This window comes from Populus nigra, chromosome 12 (genome assembly GCF_951802175.1).
Source record: "Populus nigra chromosome 12, ddPopNigr1.1, whole genome shotgun sequence".
In the NCBI taxonomy this organism is placed as follows: domain Eukaryota; kingdom Viridiplantae; phylum Streptophyta; class Magnoliopsida; order Malpighiales; family Salicaceae; genus Populus; species Populus nigra.
In genome coordinates, this window is record NC_084863.1 from 2,417,763 (window position 1) to 2,437,105 (window position 19,343).

Below are 19,343 nucleotides of genomic sequence, written 5' to 3' on the forward strand. Positions count from 1 at the left end.
TTTGACAAGAGATTTGAGAATTCTAAATTAGATATTTTATTTTAGATTTTCATTTTTTTTTTATTTTGAAAATTAAAGTGAATATGACAACCCACTCCACACCAACCGTACCTCCCTCATAATCATCCATGTTAGGATATGCATGTAATCACATAAAAAATTTGTACATTTTTTTAAGAGGAGAGGAAAGAATTTATAAATAATTATTATGGGGCTGGTCCAATTGCTACATGGTTTTGAAAAGAGCTATGTTTATACATTCTTTTAAGAGGAGAGGAAATAATTTATAAATAATTATTATGAGGTCGGTCCAATTATTACATGGTTTTGAAAGAGCTATTGATTCATGTCTAATATGAAAAATATTGGCACCGTGAGTTCAATTTTATGTAGTGTTTGGTATCGTAATGATAATTATTTTTTAAATATTTTTTGCTTGAAAATATATTAACATAATTTTAATTTTAATTTTTTAAAATTTATTTTTGACATCAAACAAAAAAATAAAAAAAAATTAAAACAAGCACTTCTCTCAAAAGATTTTGCTACTCAAAACACTTAAATTCAAAATAAGCTCTTCTCTGTCTATATAGATTTTGAAGTAATTGGAGCATATAAAATAATATAAACTATACCTTTTATTTTAATTTTCAACCCATCTCATAAGATTGGAGAAACACACACACACACACACACACACATATATATATATATATATATATATATATATATATATATATATATATATATATATATATATATATATATTTGCGTGAGAAGTTGGAAATGGTCCATCATTTTTCTGCACCCATGTTAGATTATTTGCCGGCCCGGCAATATATATTATTTATATAGATTCTACTGTCAAAATGTATATTTCTTCGGTTTATGTATTATCCCACCTTTTCTATACTGAGATCATAAAGAGGAAAGGGACCGTTCATGTGATTGCAGTGATGAAATCGAGACACGCAGATCTAAAAAATTATTCGATGATAATATAAAATTATTTCTAGAATCTAATTAAATAATTTATTTATTTTTAATAAAATTTATTTTTTTATGTGATATTAAAACCTTAAGGACTTTCATTGAGGAAGTTCTTGAGATTTGGAATATACTACAAATTATTTTCTAATTTTTGTTGTCATATTAATTAGTTTTCATATACTGAAATTAAGATTTTCCTTAATTAATTTTTTAATTCAAAACTCAAAAACTAAAACGATAAAATAAACAACAATATAGAAACTATCGAAGCTAATCAGGTCTTCATTGTAGATAACGAATTGGGAGTTGGGATCGATAATTGTTAATGTTCATCCTAAAATAAATAAGATTTCAACCCTACTTATTGAATTTCAGCTAATACAAGGGTCGGTTTATCGCGAGGTCCAAACCAGTAAGCTACTTAAACCATACACTATATATAGTCAGCTTTTGATTGATTTATTAAAAATAAATGTGAACAGAATCATACGCTACTGTAAATTTGATATCTGTCATAGATTGTAGCAAATTTTATTAATATAATTATTCATCACTATATTTTTTAATAAAAACCAATGAAAATGTTCTGTCGGCATATATATATATATATAAAAAAAATTACAGTGAAAAATAAAATAAAATAAAATATGATAAAATATAACTTTTACCAATAATTTTACTGATAAAATTAACTCTATAGTAAAATTCTTCCTAAATTTACCAATAAAAATGATCCGTGAACATAATCATAAGTCTCTTAATTTCATCTATAAAGGAGAATTGTTTCCTCTCAATTAAATCATCCGTGGAACACTCAGCGTTGCAATTTTCAAAGCTCGTCTTTGTGCTTTATTTTTTTTTATCAAGAAAATTGATTCAAGACTCAACGAGACCCAATTACTTAATTAATAATTAAAATATTGATAATAACAACTTAAATATCATAAAATGTTTCAAGACATATCTTGTAGTACTCATTTATTTCTTTATTTTTAATTTTTTTGCCTCTTGTTTTCAAAGTAAAAACACCAACGTCTTCACGAGGTTAGGTAAGGCTGATTTTATAGCTGTAGGTTTAAAAAGTCTTCGTTTTATGGCTTAATTTACAGATTAGTGAGTCCAAGCACAAAACGATAGAGAAACCAAATTAAAAAATTGGAAAGCAGAATACTAAGATGTGGACTGAAACTTGAAAAGAGGGTCTCTATCGTTTGAGTAATTTTACGAATATTAATATGTAATTTTTGGAAAGCGTTAGACTTGCGGTAAAAAAATAATAATTAAATGATCTGAAAATTTATTATTTATAATTAAACTCTAACTTAAATAGGATTTTTGAGATTACAGTAGTTAAGAATTGTTTTTTAAAGTATTTTTTATTTGAAAATATATTAAAATAATATATTTTTTATTTTTTAAAAATTATTTTTAATATCATCATATTATAACAATAAAAAAATATTAAATTTTTAGAAAACATGATTTCAAATGTATTCTCAAGTAGAATTGTAATCAATATCAATGGTTAATAAACCTTGTTAAATTAAGAATTTCATGTTAATGTAGTCTAGTTTATATACATTGGGAACAAAAATATTCTGTTTAAAATAAATTAGTTTTTACATCAATTTGTTTTTGGAAATTATGACGAATCGCATGATGAATTAACAAAAGCACCATCCCATCTTGTATCGTATTTATAGCTTCCAACGGAATTTTGGTACCTAAGGTCGAGTTCTTTGGTCAACATAACCTTGAAGATCAAGGATCGATGAATTTTCCAAGAACAAAATTTTTCTTTATCATTATTATTAGGAAAATGTTCTCCTGTAGATTGAAACCATTTGTATCATGCATGGTAAATAATATTTAGGTTGTGTTTTTCTCTGCGATAGAAACTACATTTTAAGGCTAAAAAATAGTAATTTAATGTTCTTAAATCTTGAAACGCGGTTTGATATATATACAGCAGACAAACACTCTCTTATTTTTCATGAAGAAAATACAATTAAAGGGCGGTTTTGATTACAAGCTGTGTTGAAGGGCATTCACAGTATATGGACTGCAGGAAATTAATTATTGGAAGAAAGACTGACTTAAAATACCCATGGTGAGTGTTTTAACGCATAAAATTTGCACAAAACACAGCTGATTTCATGTCCCGAGAGAATCCAACACTGTAAACATGGAGTTTGCTGGGCACGTGTCAGGTATGGGAGTCAGGGTACAAGATAAATCAATGTGGATTTCATCTTCACATGGACGTCCATGCACAAGTGCAATTTGGAAACTCGTCTGGTCTTTTTCAGAGCTCACACTTGCTAGCCATTTATGGTGCAGAGCTGCATGGTGGGGTTCGAAGGGTTCTTGAATGTAAAGCTATGATACTGACATGAAACCAGCTAATCAAGCTTATCTTGTATGTTCGTCGTGATCAAAAGTCCTGAATGTAGAACCGGCCCTAGCTAGGGTTGGTTTTATTGCAGAGGCACGATAGTGGAAGGTTTCCTCCTTTAATTTAATGTTTTTTTTATAATAAAAAATAGCAATTTCTTTATATTAAGGAAAAATTATAGCTTATTGTTTGAAAAAATAATTTAGTATTTCAGTCAATAATAATTTCATTTAATGATTTGAATCATAACAAAACCCTTTGAAATTTCTAAATTTTAGCTGTCTGTGTAGGAATTAATTGCATCTTAATTACGCATAGAAATGAATTTGAGTTGCCATACTCGACTAGACTCCATTGATGGAAAACTTAAAACCGTTGATCAAAATTAATTTTTTTTTATATACAGCTAGAAACAATTACTTGACTTTTATTCAAAAAGATGAAAATCTTGACAAGCAAGGAGAGCAAATAGTTGACTCGCAACCATGTAGATCCAAGGGTAAATTGCAATTTACCTCCGAGAAGTTTACGTGCTGTCTTAATTCCACCTAAAATCTTTGTCTTATTTCAATTAGACTCCATGTCTTTCTTTTTTGTTCGAATGTGCCCCCACATCTTTCACTTTTTCTAGGCGCCCCCCCCCCCCTCCATTAGGTATGTAAATTCTAATTTCATTCTTGAAATTTTAGATATTCCATAAATTTTAAGTTATATTAAGATATTCCATAAATTTTAGAGACAAATTTGAAATTTACACAGTGGTCTAATTGAAAGAAATCAAATATTTTAGATGGAATTGAGCAAACATATAAACATCAGGGGAGAAAATATAAATTGAGAGCCCATAATTGGTAGTTAAGCACGGTGGAAGAAAGCGAAATCGACTTTGAAAAGGTGCTCAAGCAATCAACATTAAAATTGACTAGCCTTTCCCTAATTTCTCTACTTATATAATTCAACCATTCTTTTTATTTTATTGCATATTAAGGTAATTTGGAACATTGATTTTACTTATTTTACACTTTCCGACAAATTTACATCGAAAAATAATAAAATTAAGCAATAAATTATTCAATGGGCCTATGCTAATTAAAAAACAAAATTATTCATAATTTATAAAACATAGCAAAAACTCAAAATCAAGAGCCAAATTATAAACAAATGTATTGGATTGAAGACAATTATTAGTAAGAGGTGTTTGAGAATATAATAACGGTAGTTTTTTAAGGTGCTTTTCATTTAGAAATATATTTAAATAATATTTTTTAAAAAAATTACTTTTAACATCAACACATCAAAATAATTTAAAAATTAAATAAAAAATTTAAATTTTGGCTAATCTCTGTTTGGGCCACACTCCCAAATAATAACATAATGTATTAATTAACTAAAGGATGTATTGGAAAAGAACTTGGCATTCTAGAACTAATTTAAATATTATTGGAGAATTAAGGGATTTGAGGTGTATATATTTGAACAAAAGGACTTATTTGAAAATAACTTTGAACTCAAGGATTCGTTAAAAAACCAAGGGATTATTGAAGAAGTGCATGCTTGAGCTAAAAGACTTACTAAAAAAACTTTGTACTCAATGACCAAATTGAATATTATAAAATAACTGAGTGACCATCGGAGGTGGCTCACTATAGCTCGACGACAAGCTACCTACCGATAACTGGTTAGACATTGATTCAATGGTTAAGGATTCAAAATCGGGGTTCCAAGAATAGTGAAAAGTTCCTTTCTTTTCTTAATTTAAACATTGAAACTAGCACCAGAGGAATTCTTAATCCAAAAGTAAAGCTGATGGCTGAGATATAATATATAATTTATATGATTTTTTAATATATTTATTTTAAATAAAAAAAATTTAGACCTCAAACTAATAATATATGTTTATATTATTTTATTTTTAATTTTTATTAAATAAATAACAATGATAAAATTTAAATTCATGAATATTTAATTATTAATGCTGTAATATTATATCAAAAAATTATTTTAATTTATAAATTTAAAATATTAAATGTGATTATAAGATACGTTTTATATTATATTTTAATATTATAATATGAATTTTTAAAAAGTAATGATCGATGAACATCTCATAATGCTTTTAGTTAGGCGAAGAAATAAGCTCTATGGGAAGCTTAACACTGTAATTATTGCTCCTAATTGATTTGATTGATTGACATTTGCAAGTAATTCAACTAATTAAACGACAGTGATCATTGCGAACCATCTACGCGAGTTTACTTCGAAGAGATATAAAAATTTATGGTCAAAAGATAATTGTAATGCTTGTTATCTTTTCTAAGATAATCATCCATAATCAGCACTTCAAATCCATTTTCTTCGACATTTTCCAAACCCTTTTGAATGCAGCAATCTACCTTTTAATATCTGGACAAATCTTAATTATTTGCACTCGCTGCTCATAATCAATGCAAATTTCCTTTAACTTGTTCATAAAAAAATTAAAATTATTTTCTAACAAATAAACACAAAATCAATTATTCAAAAATTTAATTTTAACTGGTGAAGTTAATTATTTAGCTTTGACATAAATAGTTTTCCTTTAATCAGACAATTTAGTTTTAAACTTTTAATACATTATATACACACACACATACTTTTGCAGGAAAATAAATATTTTACTATTTTGAACCCAAAAACAAAATTTTTTCATCATTTTTTTTCTTAAAGTCAAAAAACGGACATGATGGGCAATCAGCATTTCGAGAAGTTTTCTCGTCGTTTGACTAGATGTCGTTTGATTCCTTGAGCACCGTACATACTAAGAAGTCAAAAATATACAAAAGCTTTGACTACAAAACTGATGCAAAGACCAAAGAAAGGAAACTTCGGATTCTTGGAACAAGTCTTGCTGTGCAGGGATTAAGACACATACTATAATTTTAACAAGGTTGCTTTGATTTTCGAGGGTAATTGCAGTTTTGTTTACTAAAAGCCAATGACGACCATGAAAGATTTGGTAAATCTTGATTATTTTAAAAACTGAAAAACTAAATTCAAAACCTAAAAAATGAAAAAATATTTTAAAAATCTTTAAAGAAACCTAGAAAAAACTGAAACTAACTTATAAATCCTCAAAAATAAAAATAAAAAGCTATGTTCGTAAAGCCTTACAGAGATGAACCAGGGGAGGCAAACAGAAGAACCGGGCCTGCAAAACATTTTAATTTTTTTATTTAATATTTAAATATAAAATAGTATGATATTTTTATTTTCAATAAATAACTTTGTTAATAATATATCTTGTTATATTAATTTTGATCTTCCTCTCAAATGCTACCACCTCCGCATTTTATAATGGAAATATGTCAATACACTTATTCCTTGAATTTGTCATTAGTATTATTCTATGCAATTTTTTATATCTTTTACGGGCTATTTCAATTTTTGGGTTGTTTTGAGATTTTATATTTCCATGTAAGAATTTAAATTTTTATACTTTAATTTCTTTGTTTTTTAAATTTTGTTATTTTTTTTTTAAAAATAAGATTGGATCATTATGTATTAAAAAATTAGATTTTCTATTCGTATTCCAAGGAAATTCTTTATCCAAAAAGTGATTAAAAAAAGCATACGAGAGAATATAAATATATAACGAGTGAAAAATTCTTAGAATGATACGTAATCCAAGAAAAACAAAAAAAGAAGGGTGACTCTAGCAAGGAAAATAAGTGTATCATGCGAGCAAAAAGTAAATGAACACAAGAAAAATTAACCTAAATGTGACATGGTTAGTCTTATATTTAGCTTCTTCTTTTTTTTCAGTAATATTTTATTTTCACCGCCTAGAATTAATTGATTACCAGTAGGCAGGAATATTATTGAAAGCAGCAGAGAAACGCGTTGTTTGATTGATACTGAAGGAGTTGACATTAACGTTTAATCTTCTGCTTCAGAACGATTTCTTCAAATCATGTGTTCTGCAATTTGCATCGTTAACGCGTCCAAGAACATGTCTTTTTGTCTATCGTCTCTTTCGACCTTTTGTCCCTTCTTCTTCAAAATATCAGTTTCTTCAATTCTCTCTCTAGAAAAAAAAAAGGGAGGCAGCTAGCTTTCTTCACGCTAGAATTTACAAACCATGTGTTCTGACATCGTAAGAACAGTGGGTCCTGACCAAACAGCTAGTGTCTTAATCATTCATGTCTCATGAGATTAATGATTGTTTTTTTATTACATTTTTCAACTGTCTGTATTGAATCCGTTCAAATATTTTAATCAAATATTATGTTTTGAACTCGTTAAGAAGTAAATTTTAAATAAAATTTAATCTTTAAAAATATTGCAGGCTCTGATTATATTTTTTAAAAAATTTAATATTAAAACTATTTTTTCTCAAAATACTTAGATAACCTTTTTTTTAAAAGACATATGAAGAAATAAAATGAAGGTAATTGAGGGTAAAATAAAAAAAAATTATTTTTTTAAAAGATGTAAATTCAATTTATTTATCAATTAAATTCAAATTAAACACTATAAAATAATTTAATTACAATAAAGAGTAACATATTAATTCCAAACTAAGAGAACAATTATATCCTATCAATGCATGTAACTCATTTAATTATGCAAATGTAGTGGAGGATTGCTTTATGATTCTATCTTCTGGGCATCAGTGATTCATCAGCTCCTCCAAAAAAAAAAAATTAAAAAAATGAATTATTCAGTATATTTAGAGTTGTACTATTACATCTCATATAAAAAGATGGAATTTGTAAATTATTTTTACAATAGATAAGTATAATCACCAGTATATACTTCATAATTTCTTGAATAAAAAAGCTTATATGGATTGTGGTTTTAATTTGCGAATTAACCATGTTTATATGGATTATGGCTTTATGATTCTATATTTTGAAAAAAGTTTAAAAAAAGAATAAAAAAAGGAATTATTCGTTATTTTCAGGAGTTATAATAATTCCATCTCATCAATCCATAAATTATTTTCATGAAAAATCCCATATTTTAATAATAGAAAGGAGTACAACCCCTTATACATATATAATAATTTGTAAAAAAAAACATAAATTATATATGTTATGGTTTTAAAATGCGAACGAACCATGTTCCAATTCTCAAAGTAGTACGGATAACTTGCATTTTAAGTGTAGAAAGGGGGCATGTGTGCTGTTTGAAAGTGAGGGTGCATTCATGCCTCCTCCACGTGTAGCAATCTCCACGGATCCTCTGCATTCTCACACCTAATTCTTACGTTTTTCTCCATCGCTGCTAAGTTTCTCGAGAGCCTACAAAAAAGATTTTTATTTAGCATGAGAATGGAGAATGATGCACAGCTCCTATGCATATTATATATATAATTAATATGCCATGAAAACGATTGTATTTTTTTTAAAAGTATTTTTTATTTAATAATATATTAAAATAATATTTTTTAAAAATTTATTTTTAATATCAACATTTTAAAATAATAAAAATATATCATTTTTTTAAACAAATTTAAAAACATGGTGGGATCGCAATGTCCAATGAGCTTCAAGAGACTTTTGACTATATGGTTGGCCATGTATTTGCTAAAAATCTGAATTTATTTTCCATAAAATTAATTTTTTAATATTTTTGGATTGTTTTGATATACTAATGTAAAAAATAAATTTTAAAAATAAAAAATAAATATTTTAATATATTTCTAAGTAAATAATATTTTAAAAAGAACAATAACATCGAACAATTAAAATTAAAATTTTTCACAGAGACTTTAAAACAGTAACAATCATCATTATCTTACCAATAAAAAGTACCAATCATCATGCCAGACTTATAAAATATTATATTTTTTTTATGTTTTAAAAGTATTTTTTAAAAAAATTAAAATTTTTTTATTTTTCTCCGTACTTCAAATTAATATATTTTTAATATATTTTAATTATTTTAATATTATAATATTAAAAATAATTTTTTAAAAATAAATAATTTTATTTTAATATATTTTTAAATAAAAAATATTTTAAAAAATAATTATTATCCCATTTCTAAATATTCTCAATGCAGCTATTTGCTTGTCCTTCTGTTTCATTTTGGTCCACAGCGATTCAATACATACAGCTAAGCCCATCGAGCCAAGATTTTTGTACAAGTCTAAATAAGTTGACAAATCGTTGTCCGAAAACTGGGCTGCATCGACCCAAAACTAGGTCTTGACGTGGATCACGTTCTTCAACTGAAATAATCATCCTTTCCTCAGCCGAAGACAATGTTTGGTTACTGTAATATATATATATATATATATTTTGAAATGCAGTCCAAGCTAAATCAGGTTTAATAATATATTTAGAACGGAGATTATTTTTTTTGGGTTATAAAAAGCGAATCTTCTACACCTAAAATCTGCATGAAAATATTTCGTCTTAATACACACATAGGAATCTCAGGAGAACTTACTATTAAGATTTTAAAAAACATGGCATGATGCTGTGAAAGGGAGAGAGTTTCCTTCATCATTATGGAATTTAAGTATTAAGACCCAGCACTAATTAGATTCCCAATTGAAATAAATAATAAAATAAATACATAATAATAAAAAGGGCCAAAAGTTTTTTTTTAGGAGTAAAGCTAACGAGCTCTTAAAGGGCACCCGTTCATAAGCATTTAAGAGGATAAATTATTGTCCATTAACTTAGAAAAGAGAATATTGCAATCATTGCTCATTTAAATTAAATAATTGTCTAGCTATAAGTTTAATTAATTCTAATATTAGATGTTTTGTCTACAACATTTGGATATTGAGTACTTATGATAAACTAATTCTAAAAGATAAATCAATAAAAAAATATACAATTTCATTTATGAAGAAAAAAGATGGGTAATTTTTTTCAGAATTAGTTGGACAAAATAAAATAAAAGGCAACAATTTAACACTAAATAAAATAAATAGTCTTGGATATTTGTTCGGTACATAGAAAGGTTTTTTTCTTTTTTAAATAGAAATGGCAAGAAACTGAAAATTTAATATTCAATTTTTTTTATAGAAAAGTTTGATTTGATTCAATCTCACTGTAAGTACTAATAGGGGTATATTTGTCATTAAAAAAAATTGACAGCAGAGTACATATATAGTTCAATTGTACAGAATTTAGTTGAAAGAGCTTTAATTAATGCTTTATAACAAGTTACCTTAGTTTTTTTCTTCCCCTTTTTTTTTATTTATTTATGTGGCATAGAAGCACTGTGTGGGTAGAAACACCATCGGGTATAGCTATAGCATGCTCATTTATTGATGAATAAAGAGTTCTTAATATATTTATGGCCAATGTACCTGGGTGATTGAGATCACCTTCCTTTAAACTAAGGGCACCGCCCTTTTAATTCTACATTTATTTGCTTTCTCTCCTTTCTTTTTCTCGTGTCAAAATCGCCGTGTGAAAGAAACGGCACTAGTAATTAATGAAAAAAGAAACAACATTAATTCAATGACTTCTACAATCATTTCTATATATATCTTGAATAAATTTATATATTCAAAAGTGATGGTGAATAGATTGCTAGTTTTTATTGCGTGGTTTTATTATAAAAATAAAGTTTAAAAAATTACTTTTAACTATCTTTCTAATAAAGCAGGTTTTATTCTAATAATATAGTGGTACATGCAAGCTGTTCTGGATATAATAATAATAATAATAATAAAAAAACATAGGCTAAAGCATGGCTAGCATGCCAAGCCATCAAGCAAAAAGAATCGAATAAAAATCATTTAAATCCAAAGGCACGATGGAACTAGCTTATGAATTGCTGTATTTTGTCCACAATGTAGCAAGCCTTGATTGGCATCTTTTTGGAAGCCAGGAAATAAACAAATTGGGTACAAAAGAAGAGACATGTATGCTGTGTTCGCGGACCAAATTAGCTTTCCATGTAGATTATATTGATTGTTTTTGTTCGGATGATCATTCATGCACATCATCAAGTGGAGTTGTCTACTTGTGGGTGTGTGTGTGTATAAAATAATGTTTCGGCATAAGCATCCAATTTTGCATTCCCAACAGGCATTGAACACCCTCAAAAGTAGAGGCTTCTCTAGTACCCTAATGTCATCGAAGTGATTAGTGAAGCAAATACTGCAAAAGTGGCTGGGGACTTTCCTTTACACCTGGGCTCATCTCTCCCTGACACTGTTGCTTCGAGATGGCCAAAAAACAAAAAGGGGAGGAAGGAAAGCGATAATAAAAAAAGGAGTATAACCCTTTGGTAGCACTAAAGAGAAAATAAAAATCAAAGTCACTGCTTGTAATTGTGGGTGGGAATTATGAGGGGATAGTGCAACCCAGCTCACATTCACGACAGAGAGAGAGGTGTTCAAGAGCCCTTTCAAAGGCGCCAATCAAGGAAAGGGAACATGAACTGTAAGCCTTAGCTGCTACCGATGGCTGTGATGATGGATGATGAATGATGGAAGCCTTGTGCTTTGAAGTTTGATCATCATTCGAGAGCTAGACTTGGAAGTATATTTGTGAGAACAAATATAAATATTTATTTAATATTTGGTACAGAGAATGATTTTCTTCTAAAGTATATGCTATTTAAACTCACACTTCAATAGGTTTAATCATTAATGGCAAAACAGCTCCCTGTGATTCAATGCTTTTGTCGTAAAGAAATTTGTACTTTAAAAGAGAATAATTAATTAAGTCTTCAATTAGTTTTAATGAGACCCTATTGGTTGTATTAAGCATATGCTAGATGACACTTGTGCGGTTGCAACCCCTGGATTTTGCTAGTGTTTTCCTAGGCCTTTGCCCTCCCAACAACAGTAAAATTTAAGATTTGATCTAGTGATGCATACACAAGATATGTGATTTCATTATCTAAAGAAAAATGATAAATACAAACAGAAACATCATTGAAATGTTTATGTCAATAGATTATAGTGAATTTTACTAACAGAATATTCCCTCGCTATATCTATCAGTAAAAACCGATGAAAGTATCTTCTCGGTATATACTGAGGGAATTACAATAAGAAAAGAAGAAATAAAAAACCAAAAAAATATGATGACATATCATTTATATAAACGACATTACCGATAGACTAATTCTATTGGTATATTATAGAGAGCTTTGGAATTGTTTACTTCTTAATTGCACTATTCATGTTGTCAATTACATATGAGATCAACGACGGATTAATTCTGTCGGTATTTTTTAGAGAGCTCTGAAACTGTTTACTTTTCAATTACACTGTTAATTACTATTCTTTACAGACAGAATCACTGATAAATTGAAAAGTTATCGGTGATATTTGAGGAGTTTCTGAAAATTTTTAATTAAATTAAAAATTTAAATTAAATATTATAGACAGAATCACTGATAGATTGAAAAGTTGTTGGTAATATTTGGGGGGGTTTGAAATTTTTTTTATTAAATTAAAAATTTAAATTAAATATTACAGACAGAATCATCGACAGAATGGTTAAAAATATTAATATTTAATTATCTGTCGTTAAAACCGTTGGTAAAATACTCAATTGAAAAACCAGAATCTCTTATTTCATAACAAACACGTCTCTTCTTCTTTTTCTGTAAAAACACACCAAAATCCATTTCTCTTTCTCTTCTCTTCTCTCCTCAACTCCTTCTCTTTTCTTCTCGTTCACAAGCAAATATGTCTTCTCTTTTCTTTTTCTTTTTTCTAATAAGTGTTTTTTAATTATCATACTTTATGATTTTTTTTTCTTTTCTTTTCTCAGCTTCACTCGCAATTAAATTAAGGTAAGATTTTTCTTTTTTCTTCTTTTTTTATGTTTTTTTTTCATTATATTTTTTTTAAATTTTTCTGCTCTTAATAATTGTATGAAGTTTGTTGTAGGATTTTTTTTTTCATATGAGATCAATTTTGTTGGATTTATTTCAATTCTAAATTTAATTATTTGTTGCTGGATTATGGGTTTTGGAATTGGTTTTCTAGGTTAGGTGAGTTTTTTTTTTGTTGATTTATTTATTTGTTGTTGTTGTTTATTTATTTTTGTTATTTATTTGTTGTAAATTTCTTTGAGTTGATTTTCTTCTTCTTTTTTCCAAGCAACTATGTTCCTGAGTATTATTGAGTGTTGATTTATATTAATTTAATTTAATTATTTTCTACATCTATTATATAGATGTTTTTAAAAATATTTTTAAATAATTATAGATGGTATTTCCAATGGATTAAGTTCGTCGGTATATTTCAGATAGTTGAAAAAGAAGCACTGCAAATGCCACCATGCCATTGTTTAATCACCAACGAAATTAAATAAGGTATTTTTGTTGGTTATACGACAAAATTTTTAAGGGAAATACCGACAAAATAAAACGGGTAATTTTTTTTGGTGTGCCTTTTTCGTGAGTAAATTCATCGGTAATTTTATTACTAACAGATTTACCGACAAGATAAAAATTATCGATGAAAATTTTACCAACAAAGCAATTTTGTCCATGAGCCTACTAATAAATTGATTGTCAATAAAATAAGAGTATAAATACCGATAAAAAATCCGTCTATAAATCTAAGAATTGTAGTAGTGTTTGACCTAATTTTCAAATATCAATAACTTGATTATTATTTTTAAAACCACATGACTCAATGTACACACAAAACTCTCCATTGTCAATTAACCCTCCTTAATAATAACTAATCACTAATTATATATTTTTCATCACAAAATTAATAAGTTGCGTTGTAACTAAACCAATCTTATACAATGGGTTTCTTTGATAAATCGAAATTTATCAATACGAGAAAAACCTTAAAAGGGACAGACGAAATAAATACTCCATCTAGTCTGTTTATCCTATGCAGTATTGGCATTACCAATTCTCCTTACATCAACTAGTTTGTTTCCTGAATTACGTTGATGGATGGAATCTTTTTTTTCAATGTAAAAAAAAAAAAAATTTTACCATCGTTTTTCTATACTATAAACTGAAAAGTTTATACATGTATTTAATAAAATAAATTAATAATTATATATATTAATAAATAATAACAAATTTATTGTTTACAATCAAAGATTGAGGTGAGAGTTGAGATAAAATGTTAATTTTTTTTTTAAAAAAATTGAATATTTGTTTCAGTTTGAAATCGAGCCTTAAAAGTCTTAATTGATTTGAATCAATAACATTGATTTATTTTTGGCCAAATTAAGCACCCTATCAACATCGAAACTTACTATTAATATTGCGAGAGCCCTATATAAAACCAACAAAAAAGAACATCAAATCATATTCCAAGTCAACAAATCATATTCCAAGTCAACTTAATATAAATAGACTAAATGAGAATAAAAAAGTTAAGGAAAAATTTTTCTTTTAAAAAGAAAATAATATGGGTAACTATAACACCTCATTGTGGATTGTATTTTTCTCTTATGTTTAATTTCATTATTTTTTAATATTTTTTTTATTTTGTATTATCTTATGTGTTTATGATTCTAAATATTATTTTATAATTTATTAAACATTAATTTTATAAAACTGCACTACAATTATTAAATGAAAAGTAAAATGAGCGAATAAAAAATGGTTGAGGTTTGTTAAATTAGAAGCAAAAATATCCAGTTAAAAAAAAAGAACTGAAATGAAAAAAAGGTACCAACAAAAAAGGAATTGAATAAAAAAAATAATGTTACTGTTCAATCTCAAATATTTTAATATTTTTAGTAATTAATGGAGTTGTTTTAATTCATATTCACCAGATTTTCATATTGGTTCCACAAAGTACCAATTTGAAAAGAAAAACCTAAATCAGTACGTAATAATTTCTTCATAGTGAGGCGGTTCTTAATAAGAAATACAAAGAGACCTATATGAATTCTAATAAAACAGTATCAGTGCATTCTTGATGAATACAATAAATTTTAGTTGAGTTCCACCCAAGCTGATCTGTATATCTACATTAATAAAAAAAACAATAAATTAACCATGTAGTTTATAAAAATAAAATTATTAGAGTTTATTTGTACAATACATGATGTCAATAATAAGTTCTATTTTTTAATTAGTAGGGTTTTTATTATTATTTTTTTATTTACAGATTAAGTTTATATGGGATATTATGATAATAATTACTTTTCAAAGTGTTTTTTATTTTAAAATATATTAAAATATTTGTTTTATATTTATTTTGATATTATGACATCAAAATTTTCAAAATAAATAAAAAAATAATTTAAAACAAAAATAAATTTAAGTTTTTTGAAAAACATGAGCAGACAACAATAATAAACACTTTCTAAATGGATATTTAATTCTGCAGTGCAAGTATTTTCATAAAAATATATTTAAATTGAAAAAATATTAATTTAAAATTACAGGTCAACTCCTTCACTGGCTATTCAAGCCTTGAACTGAATCAATCCGTGAGTCATGAATTATTAATATGTTCTCTCCATCTTATATATATATATGATGATGATGACAATCCCTTTTTCATTCAAATTCAAGATAATATCACGAAAAATAAATTTACTTACAAACTGATTTATCTTTTAATTATTTTTTAGTTTCATTTATTTCTTTTGACTACTTTGTTTGAAAAAAAAGAATCCTAGTAAGATTAAGTTTCACTTTCAAACTAACTCTATCCAAATTAATGCCCTTGAAAAAAAAAAAAATCATAATACAAAAAGACACCACCTCCCTTCCCCTGCTGTGACCTAATCATAGCAAAAAAAAACAAAACAAATAATCCCATCAAACCAACTCTTCAAAACCCCTCGTGCACAACCCCCACCTCCCTCCCTCCCTCCCTCCCTCTCTCAAACTTCCCTGAGTGAGTTCACCAACTGAATGTTTTGTTAAAGAACACGCTAGCCAGTACCAACATGATCCCAGCATGTTTCAGCAATCCCAGCACACTCTCGAGTACCTCTCAAGTGCCTCAAAATCTCGTTACTTGCATTTACCAAACTCAACTCTGCAACTCACCAACCTATCTCACGCTCACTTGGTCAAAATCTCTCTTCTCTCACTCCCTAACCATCTACGCTGCTGATTCTTTCTCCATCACCATCTCCTTATACCCATCATCCTTTTCTTTCTTTAGAAACAAACCAGGCTCCAAATCCCTCTACCTGACCCAGCACCATCACCAAAGAATCAAGCTTTACTGGGACTTTACTCGAGCTGAGTTCTCTCACAACTCGGCTGAGCCCGAATCTCGCTTCTACATTGCCATCTCCTGCGATGCAAGATTAGAATTCTTTCTTGGTGATCTTTACTCCGAGCTGACTCGGAGATCCGGGTTGGTCATGACTCGCCAACTCGGTCATGAGCCGGCTTTGTTGTCTCGGAGGGAGCATGTGTTTGGACGCAAGAGCTATGTGTCCAGGGCTAATTTCTTGGGGTCCAAGCATGAAATTGGGATAGAGTGTAGTGGGGGCATGCTTGTAGTTAAAGTTGATGGCGAAATTAGTCTTGTTATTAAGAGGCTGGCATGGAAATTTAGAGGCAATGAGAGAATTTATGTTGGTGGGCTCGAAGTTGAGTTCTTTTGGGATGTGTTCAATTGGGTCAACAACAATGGTCTTGGTGGTGGTGCTCATGGTCACGGTGTGTTTATTTTTCAAGTCGGTGATGGTGGTGTATGGCCTCAAATGGCTGGTCCAGAGAAGAGATTGATGAGGAAGAGTATGTCCATGGTGGGCCCCACATCGACTCCGCCGGCACTGTCGTTGTCATCACCTTCCCCGTCGTGCTCTAGTGTGCTGCAATGGGCGGAGGAGAGTAGTGATTGTGGGAGAAGTTCATGTTCTTCATCTACTTCTAGGTCGTGTGGGAGCAATATCGGAGGGTTCTCTTTGTTGTTGTATGCTTGGAGGAAGGACTGAAACTTGAAAAATATGGATCGTGTTTTCAAATTCGTGGATTATTGATAATTTTTTATTCCATAAAATATTTGAATTTGAAGGTTTTTCAAATATATGTTGTGTTATTTAATTTGATTATATATTGTGTAAATAAAAAACCACTTGAATATTTTTTATCTTGGGAAAACGACAGATTTGTCCCCCAATTATCATGTAATTCTCATTTGAGTCACCAAATAAAAGAAATTCCCCGATGCTATTTATCAAACATTATCAATTTAACCCAATATATCGCTAAAATATATGAAAAAAATGACCACTAAAGATAAAAACCTTAAATTTACTTCTATTTTTATGTCAATTATGTTTTTAATTTGGTCGATTATTTTGAATTGTATTGAATTTATTTTTTTGTGAGATAATTTATTCGGTAATATATTAAGCCTTGGATGGATATAAAATGTCATCTCATAAATATAAAAATATTTAATACTATCATGCCCGTTTGTATAGTAAAATAGGGGTAATTGAACAAACTCGAAGGTTAATTAACTAAATTAAAAACACAGTTAAAATAAATAATTGACATAAACACAATAGTAAATTAAAGTATGTTGCATATAAAATAGGTTAATTTAAATTTTCCCCTTGAAGTTTGATGCAAATTCGGTTTCTCCCCTTAAGATTTTGATTGTTGCAATGTCTTCCTGAAGTTTCAATCAACTATTAATGTCCCTCTTCAACTGCAACTTGAATATTTTATCTCGTCTAATTACTCACAAAAGTTTCTAATCGATAACATTTTGGAAGTTTAGGGATTGAAAAAAGTTTTTGTTAATTAATTCAGTATTAAGTAGGGAAAAAAAAACTGATTAAGTAGCTCTCAAGTTAAAAATCATAGCTCAAAAAGGTTACACAAGGACCTTCGCCTAAAGGCTTCCAGTTGATGGACCCTGGCATAACTAACTGATTAAAAATCTTTCTGGAGTATTTTTTTAAGGACGACAGAGACTAGAGGGAAGCAATCATCACTCCCTTTTCACCGGAAATTATAACTTTCTTCTTTCAATCCCGTCGTTAAGGAGGAAGAAACAGGGCACCAAGACCTCAAGTTCAAAAACCCTGCTATTCACGAGCCCCACATGAACCAGCAACTGAAAAGCAAGGAAATATTGAAACCATGCGCGCACGCACCACCGCCATCTCCACCACCACAGCACCTAGGATTCCCAGACACTCACTCCAAACAAGAACTGAAAATTTCAAGGAGGTTGGTTCCTTTTTGTTATCAAGGTGATGGAAGACTTTCTGCGCTAAAACATGAGTAGCTCTCATTACTACTTTTACGCACAACGCAAATATTCTTCTTGTGCTTGGTGGCCATGCTCCTACCATCATTGCAATAGTATACCTTTTGTCCCTTGTAATAATCTAGCCAACCTCGAAAGAAAACATACAAGCAGCAAATATTCTGTTCTTAACAAGCCTGGGGGGCAGCACTACTCCAATCCATGGAAATAGAAGCGCTATATATCTCGCTCTCAACAAGCCTCAGCCTCTCTCTTTGCCTTGTGTTCCAGCCGTCTTTCATATCTCATGCTCTATCAGCAAGAGAACATGCGGTGATTTTTGTGTTTTTTATTCCACAAAAAACCATGCAATTTCAATAAGAGTTGTATATTAGTTGCCAGAGGAAAATAAGCGGAATCCGTTGTAGTCTAGTTGGTTAGGATACTCGGCTCTCACCCGAGAGACCCGGGTTCAAGTCCCGGCAACGGAACTCCTTTCATTTTGTTTTTCCATCCAACTATAGAGTTGCTTTGAGCAGACAGGATGATGGTTTGGTTGCTAACTTAATCCATACGAAAGTCTACATTGTCTTTAAAACCACAAGATCTTTTTAAACAAATTGCAGAGATCTGATTACATCAGCTTTAGATTTCCAGACGTTTTCTCAGATTCATTCACCAGGTCTATCAAAGCTAGGGGTGAATATCTGACCAATAGCTTCAAGTGCAGAAACATTCCAGCTCTCAGCATGCCTAATAATCTGTCAAATGGAAAGTTGCAACCCCTCATTGATATCAGAGCCACGATATAGAAACATGTCATAAGAAATAATATTG

General features: G+C 28.9%; 2 protein-coding genes and 1 non-coding gene across 3 annotated transcripts in view; 2 read left to right on the top strand and 1 right to left on the bottom strand.

Annotated features, from left to right (window-relative positions):
• The first annotated feature begins 16,233 nt into the window (after nt 1–16,233).
• LOC133669878 (uncharacterized) lies at nt 16,234–17,238 on the top strand. Its single transcript, XM_062090203.1, has one exon. The coding sequence runs from the start codon at nt 16,234–16,236 to the stop codon at nt 17,236–17,238; it is 1,005 nt and encodes a 334-aa protein (XP_061946187.1).
• Nucleotides 17,239–18,924: 1,686 nt separating this feature from the next.
• TRNAE-CUC (transfer RNA glutamic acid (anticodon CUC)) lies at nt 18,925–18,997 on the top strand. Its single transcript has one exon. It is a non-coding gene; the product is annotated as a tRNA-Glu (tRNA).
• A 60-nt stretch (nt 18,998–19,057) lies between these two features.
• LOC133669680 (uncharacterized) overlaps nt 19,058–19,343 on the bottom strand; it is a 276,271-nt gene continuing 275,985 nt past the window's right edge. The window contains 1 exon segment of the mRNA XM_062089913.1: nt 19,058–19,267. Coding sequence (XP_061945897.1) covers nt 19,178–19,267 — 90 coding nt within the window. The 3' untranslated portion in view covers nt 19,058–19,177.

Bases quoted from the DNA above. Each gene is read 5' to 3' on its own strand.
- LOC133669878 (XM_062090203.1), top strand. From the start codon at position 16,234: ATGATCCCAGCATGTTTCAGCAATCCCAGCACACTCTCGAGTACCTCT.